We start from the raw sequence: 14,156 nt of genomic DNA, 5'->3' as shown, positions 1-14,156 counted from the left end.
GGTTCTTCGAAAAATAACAGACAAATGAGAGGCCTGGGGGTTTGCTCTTTGCACCTGAATTGACTGTACTAGTTCACAGTTTATCTTTTTCCCTCCAATGTGGAGTAAAAGAGATAAACTCTGAACTAGTGCAGTCAGTTCAAATGTAGAGAATGGTTGCTACGGCTGCGTTCGGGGAGCGCGCTATTAGCGCTATCCCAGCCGGAACGCCGACATCTATAGACGTCGAAAAGACGCTAGCATTCCGGCTGGGATTGAATCATTTTGTCTTTATCGCTCATCAGGTGTAAAACAAGAATAGAATAAGCAAATAGCGCTAATAGCGCGCTCCCCGAATCCAGCCTACGTGTGGCCTACTCGGCACTCGCTACTTGAGAGGGACATTGTCGCGGGAGAATACTGTTTGCCGATTGCCGATTGGTCATTTCGAATTGCATTGGCCGCGTTCAGCAGGCAAAACTGTTGAGTATCATCTTATCAACACGCTACGCTGATTTGCTCGGTCTAAAAGTAGCCAATCACGTTCGATCGCTACTGATCGGTTTGTTCTACTGAACGCGCTCATTTTGGCCCATTTATCACGCGGTTTCATCGTGATTGCGATTTCGTCGCGTGTGACAATAACCTTCTCCTCACATTTCGCCGTTTTTTGCGACACGTTGAACCCTGAAACGAACATCGAGCGCGACGTCGCGTCGAGTCGAAATCCATCGCCATATAGCGTCCATCGATCCGCGTGGTCGTCGATCGTACGCGCGTTTCCCTAAACGCGATAAAGACTACCCGTGAGCTATTCTTACGTACGTACACAAGCCATTGATGCACCGTTTCTCGATTTTGAACGCTCACGTGTCTCGAGCTAACTCGGTTAACTACAAATTTTTTTCAGCCGTATTGTCCTCTGTAAAGAGGCAGGAGCCGGTAACCAAAAAGGAAAGTTAAGGAACTAGAAATTTTAGATCGCATAGATCGTGAAAATAGTCGGCCCGAGCTCGTGCGGAGAATTACAAGGTAAATATACGGCGGTGCAGTATAATTCCTGAGGTAAAAATATTTCCGCCAGGGATGGAAAGTAATCTATCTCTCGGCCAAGGTGATGTAAAAATATGGATGTTTTCGCTTTTCAGTTCGCTGCAAAACAAGCTATGGCGGAGAATGAGCACAAGCCTGAGAAGGCAGTACCCTGTTGTTCAACAGTGGAACATCCTAAATTAATCTCATTGTCAGAAGAACGTCGTAATTTAATCTCAGTGGCCAATAAGGTTTTCGGAGAGGGCAAATGGAGTCATACTGTTGTCAAACAAAGATTAGGTACATATCTGCGTCATGCTGATTGAATAAATATGAATAGTCAGGTCTATAGAAATAAGAAATAAACTCGTGAATTTGTTGCAGATTTCCACAATGTAGATTCCAACAAAGTAGATTTCGATGATGAACATATCGACGATGAGATAAATGCTCGAAAGAAATACCGTACTAAATACATCAGTTACATCAAGATCCAGCTTGAGAATGGAAACTGTTACGAAGACGATGGTTTTTACATTGCAAAGGAATCTACAAAAGGCTTGTCGATACAAAACGCCAGAATTGTATGCGTCTGTCACTTGGAAACAATAAGTAGCGTATTCTATATTTTGGTTGAATAATTCAGACATTTTTGTTTGCGCAGGGTTCTGCTGTAAATGCTTTGAAAAAAAGTTCTCCTGTCGTTTGGAGACACAGTAGAAAGAGAACTGCAACAGCTGCAAAGACAGATTAGTTCTGAACAAGGTAACTATGATACAAAGAGATGTGATACAGTTATTGGGTACGCAAATTTCAGAAAAATTAAATGTTTCAGTCAACACGTTCGCTGCCGGAGAACCGATGGATTTAGCAATAAATTTTCATGATTTAATCTCCGTAGCCAATAAAGTTTTTGGAGAGGGCAAGTGGAATCATACTGTAGTCCGCCAATCCTTAGGTATATTTGTCATCAGCTGCATAAATTCTTATAAGTGTTAAAATAGGCAGATCTGTGTAAAAATAAGCTCGCGGATTTGTTACAGATTTCGATAATGACATAAATTCCGCTAGTACAGGACGTATACATTGTGCTGGCTGCGTCAGTTACGTTAAGATCCAGCTTGAGAATGGAAACTTTCACGAGGATATTGGTTATATCGACGCAGACGAAGGCTTGTCAATACAGACAGTTAGAATTGTATGTCAGTCACTTGGAAAGAATAAGCAGTGCATTTTATAGTTTGGCTGAATGATTAACTGACATTTTTGTTTGCACAGGGCTCTGCTATAAATGGTTTATTTAGAGTTCTCCTGTCATTTGGAGACAAAGTAGAAAGAGAGCTGAAACAACTACGAAGACAGATTGGTTCTGAACGAGGTAACTATGATACAAAGAGATGTGATACAGTTATTGGGTACGCAAATTTCAGAAAAATTAAATGTTTTAGTCAACACGTTCACTGCCCCAGAACCGATGGATTCAGCAATAAACTTTCATGATTTAATCTCAGTAGCCAATAAAGTTTTTGGAGAGGGCAAGTGGAATCATACTGTAGTCCGCCAAACCTTAGGTATATCTGTCATCAGCTGCATAAATTCTTATAAGTGTTAATAGTCAGGTGTATATAAAAATAAGTTTGCAAATTTTTACAGATTCCTATCGGTTTGATTCTGACGACAAAAATTCCGACGATGAATATTTCGACGATTTAAGTAAAGATAAGATAAATTTTCGAAATAAAAACTGTGCTGGCTGCGTCAGTTACGTTAAGATCCAGCTTGAGAATGGAAACTTTCACGAGGATATTGGTTATATCAACGCAGACGAATTTACAGAAGACTTGTTGATGCAAAACGTCAGAATTGTATGCGTTTGTTACTTGAAAACAATAAGCAGTGCATTTTATATTTTGGCTGAACGATTAAGACATTTTTGTTTGCACAGGGTTCTGCTGTAAATGCTTTGAAAAGAGTTCTCCTGTCGTTTGGAGACAAAGTGAAAAGAGAGTTGCAACAGCTACGAAGACAGATTAGTTCTGATCAAGGTAACTATGTACAAAGAGATGTGTTACAGTCATTGAGTAAGCAGATTTCAGAAAAATCAAATGTTTCAGTCAACACGTTTGATACCGCAAAATCGATGGATTTAGAAACGAATTTTCTTGATTTAATCTCAGCGGCCAATACAGTTTTTGGAGAGGGCAAATGGAATCATACTGTAGTCAGCCAAACCTTAGGTACATCTGTTATTAGCTGAATAAATCCTCATAAGCGCGCATAGTTCAATCTAAAATAAGCTCGCGAATTTTTTATAGATTTCCAGGTATTATATTGTGGTATTATAAATCAAGGTAAATATAAACGCGCTGGCTGTGTCAGTTCTGTTAAGGTCCAGCTTGAGAATGGAAACTTTCACGAGGATGTTGGTTATTTCTACGCAGAGGAACTTACACAAGACTTGTTGATATATAGCGCTAGAATTGTATGTGTGTCAGTCACTTAAAAAAAAAATAAGTAGTATGTTTTATATTTTGGTTGAACAATTAAGGTATTTTGTTTGTGCAGGGTTCTGCTGTAAATGCTTTAAGAAGAGTTCTTCTGTCGTTTGGAGACAAAGTGGAAAGAGAGTTGCAACAGCTAAAAAGACAGATTAGTTCTGATCAAGGTAACTATGTACAAAGAGATGTGTTACAGTCATTGGGTAAGCAGATTTCAAAAAAATCAAGTGCTTTAGTCAGCATATTTACTACCACAGAACCGATGGATTTAGCAGCGGATTTTCCTGATTTAATCTCTGCGGCCAATAAAGTTTTTGGAGAGGGCAAATGGAATCATACTGTGATCTGCCAAACCTTAGGTACATCTGTTACATTAACTGAATAAATTCTCATAAGTGTGAATAGTCAGATCTATTGAACTAAGTTCTGCGAATTTGTTATAGATTTCGATTATGAAGATGTAATTTACGATGTAGATTCCGACGATAAAATTCACAATGAGGTAAATGTGCGAAATAAACATCACGTTGCTGGCTGCGTCAGTGTTGTTAAGGTCCAGCTTGAGAATGGAAACTTTCACCAGGATGTTGGTTATTTCTACGCAAAGGAACCTACAAGAAACTTGTCGACATATAACGCCAGAATTGTATGCGTTACTTGAAAACAATAAGCAGTGTATTTTATATTTGATTGAACAATTTAGACATTTTTGTTTGCGCAGGGTTCTGCTGTAAATGCTTTAAGAAGAGTTCTCCTGTCGTTCGGAAAGAAAATTGATGAAGAGCTGCAAAGACAGGTTATTCCTAAACAAGTTAGCGACATAAAAAGAAATGCGACACAGTCATTGGGTAAGTAGACTTCAGAAAAATTGAATTTTAAAAGACGCAGTTAGTGTCACGCGTCAAGTGTAAACGCAGCAAGACACTGACTTTGTATTTATATGCGGGCCAAGGAGTTGAGATACCCTTAGATTATCAGTAACGGCTGAACGGCTGAACTTATTAAGTTTCCAGCTCAGTTGATAGAGTGGATTTGAGTTACATAATAAAAGTGTTTTTATTTTTGTCTACGTGTCTTACGGGCAGAGATATTACGGTGCAAAGTCTAAAATGTATAAAATTTACATTAAGACACGTCGTCACCTAAGAAAATGTTCCTTTCATTTTTTCAACACAATGCGGCGCTCGCAAACGCGTTTGCTCTCTATGGCGGTGCATTAAAAGAAATTGTTGACAATGGACAATATCACCAACGTCTCGGGCCTAAAGGCTGATGGCAGAGAACGTTTCCGCCCTAGAGAAAAAATTATGTGATTGACCCCCTGATTTCTTTTTTTCCTTCACTATATCCCTATCACTTTTCTGTTTTCTGTACATCGCCCTTCGTAGAAAAATTATCCCGGTTAACATATTTCTGCCCTTCGTTCTTGGCTTTAGCTTACCAATGAGAATGCTCTATTATATAAGGAGTGAAACGAGGGAACGTGTGCGAGGGAGCAAAAAAAGATTTTAACATTTTAAAATTATGAAATGTTGAACAGCCTTTATTATTTATCTAAACATTTTTCTTATGGAAATTAATATCATTTATGTTGCAATGCATAATTATTTTATACGTTGATTGAATGTATTAACCCTTAAACTACACACTACCTATTTGAAACATAAACTACACTCTGGGTCAAAATGACCCAGTAAAAAAATTGTGTTGCATTATCTACCATTGAAACGTTGAAATCGGGGTCTGTAGTTTAAGGGTTAAAACAATTTTATACAACAATTTTTTAATATATAATCGTTTTTCATACTGGCATGTGCACTCGGTGACTTTACATTTTCTTAAGAAGGTAATTTTTTAATAATTTTAGTTAACACGTTTGTTACTGTAGAACCGATGGATTTAATAGCGGAACTTCCTGATTTAATCTCAGCGGCTAATAAGGTTTTTGGTGAGGGCAACTGGCGTCATACTGTTGTCAAACAAAAAATAGGTATATCTGTCATTAGCTGAAAAAATTCTCATAAGTGTTAATATAGTCAGGTATATAAAAATAAGCTCGCGAATTTGTTATAGGTAAAGATTATGCTGCTCGAGAAGTTGCTCATCACGCTGATTGCGTCAGTTACGTTAAGGTCCAGCTTAAGAATGAAAATTTTCACGTGGATGTTGGTTATTGCAGCACAAAGGAACCTACACGAGGCTTGGCAATACTTAATGCCAGCATTGTATGCGTCAATAACTTGAAAAAATAAACAGTGTATTTTATATTTTAATTGAACTATTGGGGCTTTTTGTTTGCGCAGGGTTCTGCTGTAAATGGCTTGAAAAGAGTTCTCATGTCCTTTGGAGAACAATTTGAAAGAGAGCTGCAAAGACAGATTAAGCTTGAACAAACTAACGACGTGCAAGATGTGACACAGTCATTGGATAAGCAGATTTCAGAAAAATTAAATGTTTCAGGTAACATATTCGGTTCTGCAGTGCGATTGGGAAATCATGATAACGAATGTTTTAAAGTACCTAAACCTGATTTAAATAAAGGTTCAAATCTGTTAATAACAGATTTGTAGGAAATAGGTATAGAGAATAATATGAAAATCTAAACTGTAAATAGTTTTTCTTAAAATATTTTATAATGTTTAATTTTTCTCTCTTATATGTGCATGTTCAATTGTTACTCTAGAAGAAATTGCCTTTTTTTAAAATAATTTTATGTATGTTTGTTTACAATATAGATGAAGTGTGTTAAGAATACTTTACTGATTTTAAAAAAAAGTTACTGTAATTCTAAATTTTTTAAGAACTAAAAAAAGTAACAATTTTTTGAAAATTGCGTTTTTGCATTTTTATTATAAATGTTGTCTATCTTTAAGTCGTTCTCAGCTTCTCCGTTATAATCATAACGCAACGTCTAAGCAGCATTCAATTATATATAGGTAACTCTTAAATAAACACGATTAATTGATTTCGTGTTATTTGAAAACTGTGCAGTTCAAGACCTCAGATCTGTATGAAATTGGGCATTTGGTTTTAAGAGATTTAAGGGATTATTTAAAAAATATTTTTAAAAAGCCTAATGTTATTACATATCTTTAGTTTTATAAAAAAATACGTTAAGGCGATTCTTGAGTCATCTGTTTCACCGATAAAATGTCACTTTCGCGTACGTGCTATTTTTTATTGGTTTTATAGAATTATAAACTATTTTCCAGGATTAAGGTATACAACCAAACGGAGAAGGGACGAGTCAACTTTACGTTAAGAAAGAAAGAATTATATACTTTTATAATTTTTTTTCTTTTTCAGTGTAAAGTTGACTTGTTTTTTCTCCATTTGCGTGTATACTTCAAAAAGAAATACTCGAAATACGGAAAAAGATTTATAATTCTATAGAACAATAAAAAATAGCATGTACGCGAAAATTACGTTTCTGGCGGTAATTTTAACATCATCTTAATCGAAGAGATAATGTAAATAAATTTTTTTTTCTACACTGCTATTCGAGATTTCGTGCAATACAAGTATCGAAGTATGTTATTCGAAGGTCATCTGTGTATTTTTAGATCCTACTCTGGTACCCACCGTGAACAACGATATAACTGAGACCGATCGATCCACCGTCATTTGTAAAGGTTCAGAGCTCCAAGATTGTTCAACCCTCGCCAAATAAAACAAATTTTACAAGTGAATAAAAGTCAAAACCAGGTAACATTGAAAATTTATTAGTCGTTAAATTATTCCTGCGCAAGAATGTGTCTTATTTTTAAACACTGATGGTCTTAATTCTCTGTAGCATTGTCTAGAAGGGAAATACTACAAATGGAGAGAAAGAAGAAACAAATGTGGAAAAACAGATAGAATTTAAAAGGCATATGATGGAAAAGGAGAGATTAATATCCACTGGTGATAATAAGCCTAATTCTAGATATTAAGATATTGAAAATAATAAGTGTGGTATATTGTGCATAGAAGTATCGAATAAATGTCATGCACAAAAGTTGTCTTTTAGTAGGTCGATTTCTTCGTCGATCTCTATAAGTATACAACTGGAAAATCAGCTGTTTTTCTTACAATAAAAGTAACGTTTTTTTTTTCCCCAATAAATTTCTTTTTTACTTACATTATATTTGATTTTTTTTAATTCTTTATTCTTTTGCCTAGTATCATCAATAAAATTTTGTGTAAACATATGTACTTGTCTTTTTTTTTAAGTTTTAAATGTCCTTTTTTTAGACAAATTCGTTTACTACGGAAAATTACAACGCAGTGGAGCTACCAAGAACGTACTTAATTCATGATTCCATTTTGTATTTGTTGGTTATAAAGTCAGTTCATTAATCGCCACACATTTGGGGATACCGACATATTCAATATATCGCGTATATCTATCGATCTTGAGTTCTGGGCGTATGCCATGTTTCCTTTTCTATGTATCGGATGTAAAGTCAGTCGTTGCAAAACCGCTGTTGAATATCCTCGTATAAAAGACTGTGTAACTATTATCGTCTATTTTACTTATCCATCCCTGTATAACTCTGCCTAGATCAACAGTATTGCATTTGCGAAGCGTCACGCGTTTTTGACTCAAAAAATCATTTTGTGAAGAAACAAGAAACGTAGCAAAAATTTGAATAGACATTAATGATTGTACGATCTAGATGCATTTGTTACAGAGACAGTATACGCGCGAGCAGTGCGAAGTAAGACAAAATGCGCAAACAAATAAGACGTACGATAATAAGAAATATTTCGAGAAATTATTGATTCAGCATCCTTATCCGAGTCCTTATCTGTAGGATTTCAAATATAAATATTCATATTTCACACTTGTATAAAAGTATCTAATAATGCAGAAGTTTACGAACATAATCCCTGCAGTTAGTCAAATTTGAAAAAAAGTATTTTGTCTGCAACAAATTTTCTTGGCAGAAAAACGATAGATTTGATGGTAAATCCGTTAATTTAATTGATGTTTAGAAAACGACAGCAGAAATGTAAAATAACTTACTGCTCATAAAATGACTGTAAATTATTGGCGCGCCAAAAACCGCGCAAGATTTGCTGGCATAATCAAACATCAAACAGCTAGACGACAAGATTATGCATGCGCACAGTGTAATACGATGGTAAATTAGCCAAGACCTGTTTTCCCAAGTGTTTTCGAGACGTTCGTCTCGCTTCTTGGATCGCTTTCTCTGGTTCAACGCTGTCAGGAAACTCACATTCGATCGGCTCGAGCGCTTTATCACGATCGATAAGTGCCGCGCACATATGACGTTCGAGCCTACAATCTTGTTAGTACCAGCTGATACTACGGTAGCACCAGCAGGTCCAGGCGATGGTGAATGTGACATTTATTTAGAAACTGAAGGACAGTGGACACGCTTGGCCAAGACAACCGAGATCAATGGTCAGTCGTGTGCCAGTGTGTATCCTTGCACCGGGAGTCATACACCCGCAACTTTCCTCGCGCTTATTTCTATCATCCGCATGCCTCGCGTCATTTCGCTCTTCGCCGACACGGCGTTAAGTGTCTGTCTTATCGTGTCTTAGTTTGGAGATTGTCCTCGTAATTAATTAAATTAATAATTGACGTGTTTTGTTCATTTCAACACACGCGACTGCATAACTACATTTGCGCAGCTCTTGTTTCATTGTTTGTTTGTAAAAGTAATTTAATGGAGTTCACGACATACGGGTTAACTGTAAAAAATTAGTGAGACACAACGCGGAGAAAGTTTTTTCTGCTTTAGGATAAAATTTGTAAACATTGCACGGATATAATTTCTCAGAGAATTTGCTTAATTAAATTGAATTATAACTTCGCATTTTGTAAAGGCAACGATATTTAGGAAAAGACAATTAAGGGTCGACAGGAGTAACACTACCGATCTCTGTCGGGTTGCTTAGCTGCGAGTCCGTATTTTATTTATTATAAATTTTTTAAGAGTCAAAATGGAAAATCCGGCTCTGTACCAGCTTGCGGCTGATCTTACTGATTAAAACAAGCATAAGTTTAATGAGATTCGTTAATTAATTTGGCTAAAATTTGGGACAACTGTTCCTAAGCAGCTTTGCAGCTCTAAGCAAGCCTGAAAAAGCTGCTTAGAAAAGGTTATCCCAAATTTTAGCCAAATTAATTAACGAATCTCATTAAACTTATGCTCGTTTTAATCAGTAAGATCAGCCGCAAGCTGGTACAGAGCCGGATTTTCCATTTTGGCTCTTAAAAAATTTATAATAAATAAAATACGGACTCGCAGCTAAGCAACCCAACAGAGGTCGGTAGTGTTACTCCTGTCGACCCTTAAGGTAGGCGTCTCGCTACGTGCTTAGTCATGTGACTGTTTGTAGGTTTTTACGTTCAGAAATATATTTCAGGCAATTTTTGCTAAGGGAAAAATAATTTTATGAATTATGGTGTAAAATTTCATACGTGACAAAGTATGTTACTTTTTCCAAAGTATGTGATTTTTTTCATTTGACTCCGTTTTGATCAGCTGATCATGCGAGTCGTCGAGAAAGGTTACAAGTGAGAAAAATACTTTTCGATTGAATTTTGACAATTACTGAGAAAGGGTTTCAAAACGCATGACAAAGGTGTCAATCACTATCCAATTCGGCTAAGAAAGACGAGCCCCATAACCTGCAACTACAGTGATTAGCCAGCGGCGTTGCCAAGTCTTCCCAACCTCACCTCGACCAAAAAATGTCTGCTCGATTACCGCATTTTCACTAAAATAAACTAAAAAATTAGCAGCGAAATCTCCGGTAAACTATATATTTTATGGTTGCATCGGATTCTTCGAAATCTAATGTACAAAAAGCAATGTTTTTTCTCACTTCATCTAATCGAAAAATGCGAAAATATGTGATTGAAACCGTGATAGAGCCTTCTTTTTCTGGCCGTCTGTATGAAGTAATGCAAAATTTGTGATTTTCGAGATCGATTTTCTAGAGTAAATAGTCGGTAAGGAGCCACAGAAAAAATTGACTGCAAAGCTGATCATATATAATTTGATATAAAATCCGAAATCGAAAACTTTATCTAATACATGCCCTGACGAGACGACTACCTTAAGGAAGAAGTTCAGAATGGAGAACGTTTCTATCTACTAAAATAGGATGGGGATCAGTAATATGTCCAACTTCGTCCAAAGAAACAGTCTCTCGGCTCTTCCTTATTTCTAATCCTGTTTTCTATGTTATATATCTATATATGTTCTTGTCTAACGAGAGGCATCTGTCTTTGTTCGATTGCTGCGTCATCTCTCGCTACACGCAATACTGCTTATCCTATCAACCTGAATGTGCTTTTGCTTAATAAAACTTCATTTTACAAAATTTTTTTTTCTAGACGTTGAATCTTAGTTTTATTTACGATATTGTTCCTACATGTTGTCCCTACGTCGCCTTGGTGTCATTATATCAAGAGACACGGTAGTGTCTCGCGCCAAGTACACGCGGAGCGAGACCGACCGTGACTCTTTTAGGCGACGCGACGGGTTGCGAGTACCCGAGATGTTGAGATCTCGATAACGAGTGAACGGATCAAGTTCTAAGTAGGCTTGATCGATAGCTTGGGGTCCAATTAGGGGGGGGTTTCTCTTATAATATTCCGCTACGTGCCCTACGAGCGGAGATATTGCGACGCAAAGTCCAAATGTGAAAATTTTTTATTAAGATACTTCCTCCTAACGCCGACATTTTATATGATGACGTTATAATCAGAAACGTCACTTTCACTTTTTCGACACTGGCGGCTAGCGGCGTTAGTATCGCAGTGCAGTGCAGTGCAGACAGTGCGTTCGTTTAGCGCGCTGTCAGTCAGTTCTCAGTTCATCATCAGTTAACCTATCTCGATCGATCGAGAGACACGGTAATACGCGCGGAGCGAGACCGACCCGACCGTGTGACTCTTTATTATATTATATTTATTACGCGACGCGACGATTATTAATTCAACAAGGTAATTGTTTTATGTAATTATCCTATAATTATCTTATTCTATATATTACTGTTATACTTATTTTATTTACTGTTTATACTACGTTTACGTTTAATTTTTCTCTTAATTGTTTAATTGTTCAGCGCTCCTGGAAGAAGATACATACCTTTTCATTTTTAATGATTTTATATGATATATATTTGTTTATAATATAGACGAAGTGTGTTAAGGATACTTTATTGATTTTAAAGAAAAGTTACTATTATAATTCTAAATAAGAACTTATTACAAATTTTTCAAGATTGAGATTTTGCAGTTTTATTATAAATGTTGTCTATCTTTATATCGTTCTCAGCTTCTCCGTTATTGTAAAAAACTTAATATATAAGCAATATTAAATTATATATAGGTAACTTTGAAATAACACGATTAATTGGTTTCGTGTTATTGAAAACTGCAGTTCTTTCAAGACTCCAGATCTATATGAAATTGGGCATTTGGTTTTAAGAGATTATTTGAAATAACCTAACGTTATTACATATTTTTAGTTTTATAAAAAAGACGTTAATCGAAGACATAATGTAAATAAATTTTTTTCTACACTGCTATTCGAGATTCCGTGCAATACAAGTATCGAAGTATGTTATTCGAAGGTCACCTGTATTTTTAGATCCTATTCTGGTACCCACCGTGAACAACGGTACGATATAACTGAGACCGATTTTGTTCCATCGTCATTTGTAAATGTTCAGAGCTCCAAGATTGTTCAACCCTCGCCAAATAAAACAAATTTTACAAGTGAATAAAAGTCAAAACCAGGTAACATTGAAAATTTATTAGTCGTTAAATTATTCCTGCGCAAGAATGTGTCTTATTTTTAAACACTGATGGTCTTAATTCTCTGTAGCATTGTCTAGAAGGGAAATACTACAAATGGAGAGAAAGAAGAAACAAATGTGGAAAAACAGATAGAATTTAAAAGGCATATGATGGAAAAGGAGAGATTAATATCCAATGGTGATAATAAGCCTAATTCTAGATATTAAGATATTGAAAATAATAAGTGTATATTATATTGTGCATAGAAGTATCGAAGAAATGTCATTATGCACAAAAGTATTCTTTTAGTGGGTCGATTTCTTCGTCGATCTTACAGTATACAGCTGGGAAAATTAGCTGTTTTTCTTACAATAAAAGTAACGGTTTTTTTCTTCTTTTTCCCCCAATAAATTTCTTTTTTACTTACATTATATTTGATTTTTTTAAATTCTTTATTTTTTTGCCTAGTATCATTTATAAAATTTTGTGTAAAGATATGTACTTGGTTTTTTTTACGTTTTAACCCACACAGCACAGGATATTTTGAGGGACATTTGTGCATCCGCTGGATATCCACCGGATATTAAATATCTACTGGATATCTACCGGTTATTGAGATATCCCACTTTATCTGTAGGACGTCCCTCAGATAAAGTGTGCTGTGTGGGAAATGTCCTTTTTTAGACAAATTCGTTTACTACGGAAAATTACAACGCAATGGATCTACAAAGAACGTACTTCATGATTCCATTTTGTATTACATTTGCGAAGCGTCACACGTTTTTGACTCAAGAAATCATTTTTTGAAGAAACGTAGCAAAAATTTGAATAGACATTATAATGATTGTACGATCTAGACGCATTTGTCACAAATTAAATAGTCAGAAATAGAAATAAGAGAGCAAAATGAAATTGAGACAGTACTTATACAAGACAAAATGCGCAAACAAATAAGACGTACGATAATAAGAAATATTGCGAGAAATTATTGATTCAGCATCCTTATCTGTAGGATCTCACATATAAATATTCATATTTCACACTTGTATAATAATAATAATAATAATAATACAGAATTTTACGAATAATATAATCTTTGCAGTTAGTCAAATTTGAAAAAAAGCATTTTGTCTGCAACAAATTTTCTTGGCAGAAAAACGATAGATTTGATGGAAAATTTGTTAAATTTAATTGATGTTTAGAAAACGATAGCAGAAATGTAACATAACTTACTACTCATAAAATGACTGTAAATTATTGTGCCAAAAACCGCGCAAGATTTGCTGGCATGATCAAATAGCAAACACCTAGACGGCAAGATCCGAGAGATCACAGTAATCTGTGGTATTGACATCCATACACGCCGTTTAAGTGGACATTAGATACAATTTTCTTGTCAAAAGAGGAATCTTTTTAGCCAACTAAAAAGTTATCCCAGTCCTTTTTTGGTTAGCTTTTCGATATCTTTGGCGTATCATTTTGCTACCTGGGTATACTATACGAATTTTTCCGTGAAAAAGTATATAGATTAAAAAATTTATGAAATTATTTTAGCTATACTTTTTTTCTTTTGGAAAAATTGCGATTCGCATATTTCTCAAATATAAAAGGTATTAAAAGCCAAGGTTAAAAATAAGATATGTAATAGTATATTTTCTAATAAGTATTTAAAATATTCTAATCGCTATAATTAAAAAAAAATTCGTTTTTAATTTTTATAACTGCCTATTTCTGCAAGTTATAAATAATTTCAAAAGGGAGTATCAATATCTTTTTGATGTTCAGTAAGTAATTTTTTTTATTAAAATGTAATATCTATAATTTATTACAAAATATAAAACTTATATAATATTTAATAAATTTCACATTTTGGATGTACA

General features: G+C 35.2%; 1 protein-coding gene and 1 long non-coding RNA gene across 2 annotated transcripts; both read left to right on the top strand.

Moving 5' to 3' along the window:
- Positions 1–610: 610 nt before the first annotated feature.
- Positions 611–1,585, top strand: LOC139808964 (uncharacterized). Its single transcript, XR_011730986.1, has 4 exons — positions 611–800; positions 890–1,011; positions 1,128–1,311; positions 1,396–1,585. It is a non-coding gene; the product is annotated as an uncharacterized lncRNA (long non-coding RNA).
- A 99-nt stretch (positions 1,586–1,684) lies between these two features.
- On the top strand, positions 1,685–7,594 carry LOC139808345 (uncharacterized). The gene is made up of 18 exons (XM_071770221.1): positions 1,685–1,776; positions 1,847–1,969; positions 2,055–2,209; positions 2,290–2,389; positions 2,460–2,582; positions 2,665–2,876; positions 2,957–3,056; positions 3,126–3,248; positions 3,327–3,493; positions 3,577–3,676; positions 3,767–3,868; positions 3,953–4,155; positions 4,231–4,357; positions 5,398–5,499; positions 5,583–5,734; positions 5,813–5,969; positions 7,073–7,214; positions 7,303–7,594. Exons 2-17 carry the CDS (start codon positions 1,873–1,875, stop codon positions 7,177–7,179), a joined length of 2,127 nt encoding a protein of 708 aa, XP_071626322.1. The 5' UTR covers positions 1,685–1,776; positions 1,847–1,872; the 3' UTR covers positions 7,180–7,214; positions 7,303–7,594.
- The last annotated feature ends 6,562 nt before the right edge of the window (positions 7,595–14,156 follow it).

The sequence above is a fragment of the Temnothorax longispinosus genome, chromosome 2, assembly GCF_030848805.1.
Source record: "Temnothorax longispinosus isolate EJ_2023e chromosome 2, Tlon_JGU_v1, whole genome shotgun sequence".
Taxonomy (NCBI): Eukaryota; Metazoa; Arthropoda; class Insecta; order Hymenoptera; family Formicidae; genus Temnothorax; species Temnothorax longispinosus.
This window is presented reverse-complemented; position numbering and strand designations above follow the sequence as displayed.

Excerpts from the sequence above, each read along its gene's own strand:
- LOC139808345 (XM_071770221.1), top strand. The coding sequence starts at position 1,873 with ATGGATTTAGCAATAAATTTTCATGATTTAATCTCCGTAGCCAATAAA. Across the intron at positions 3,494-3,576 it reads TGATATATAGCGCTAGAATT|GGTTCTGCTGTAAATGCTTT; the intron begins GTATGTGTGTCA and ends TTGTTTGTGCAG. Across the intron at positions 3,869-3,952 it reads TGTGATCTGCCAAACCTTAG|ATTTCGATTATGAAGATGTA; the intron begins GTACATCTGTTA and ends AATTTGTTATAG.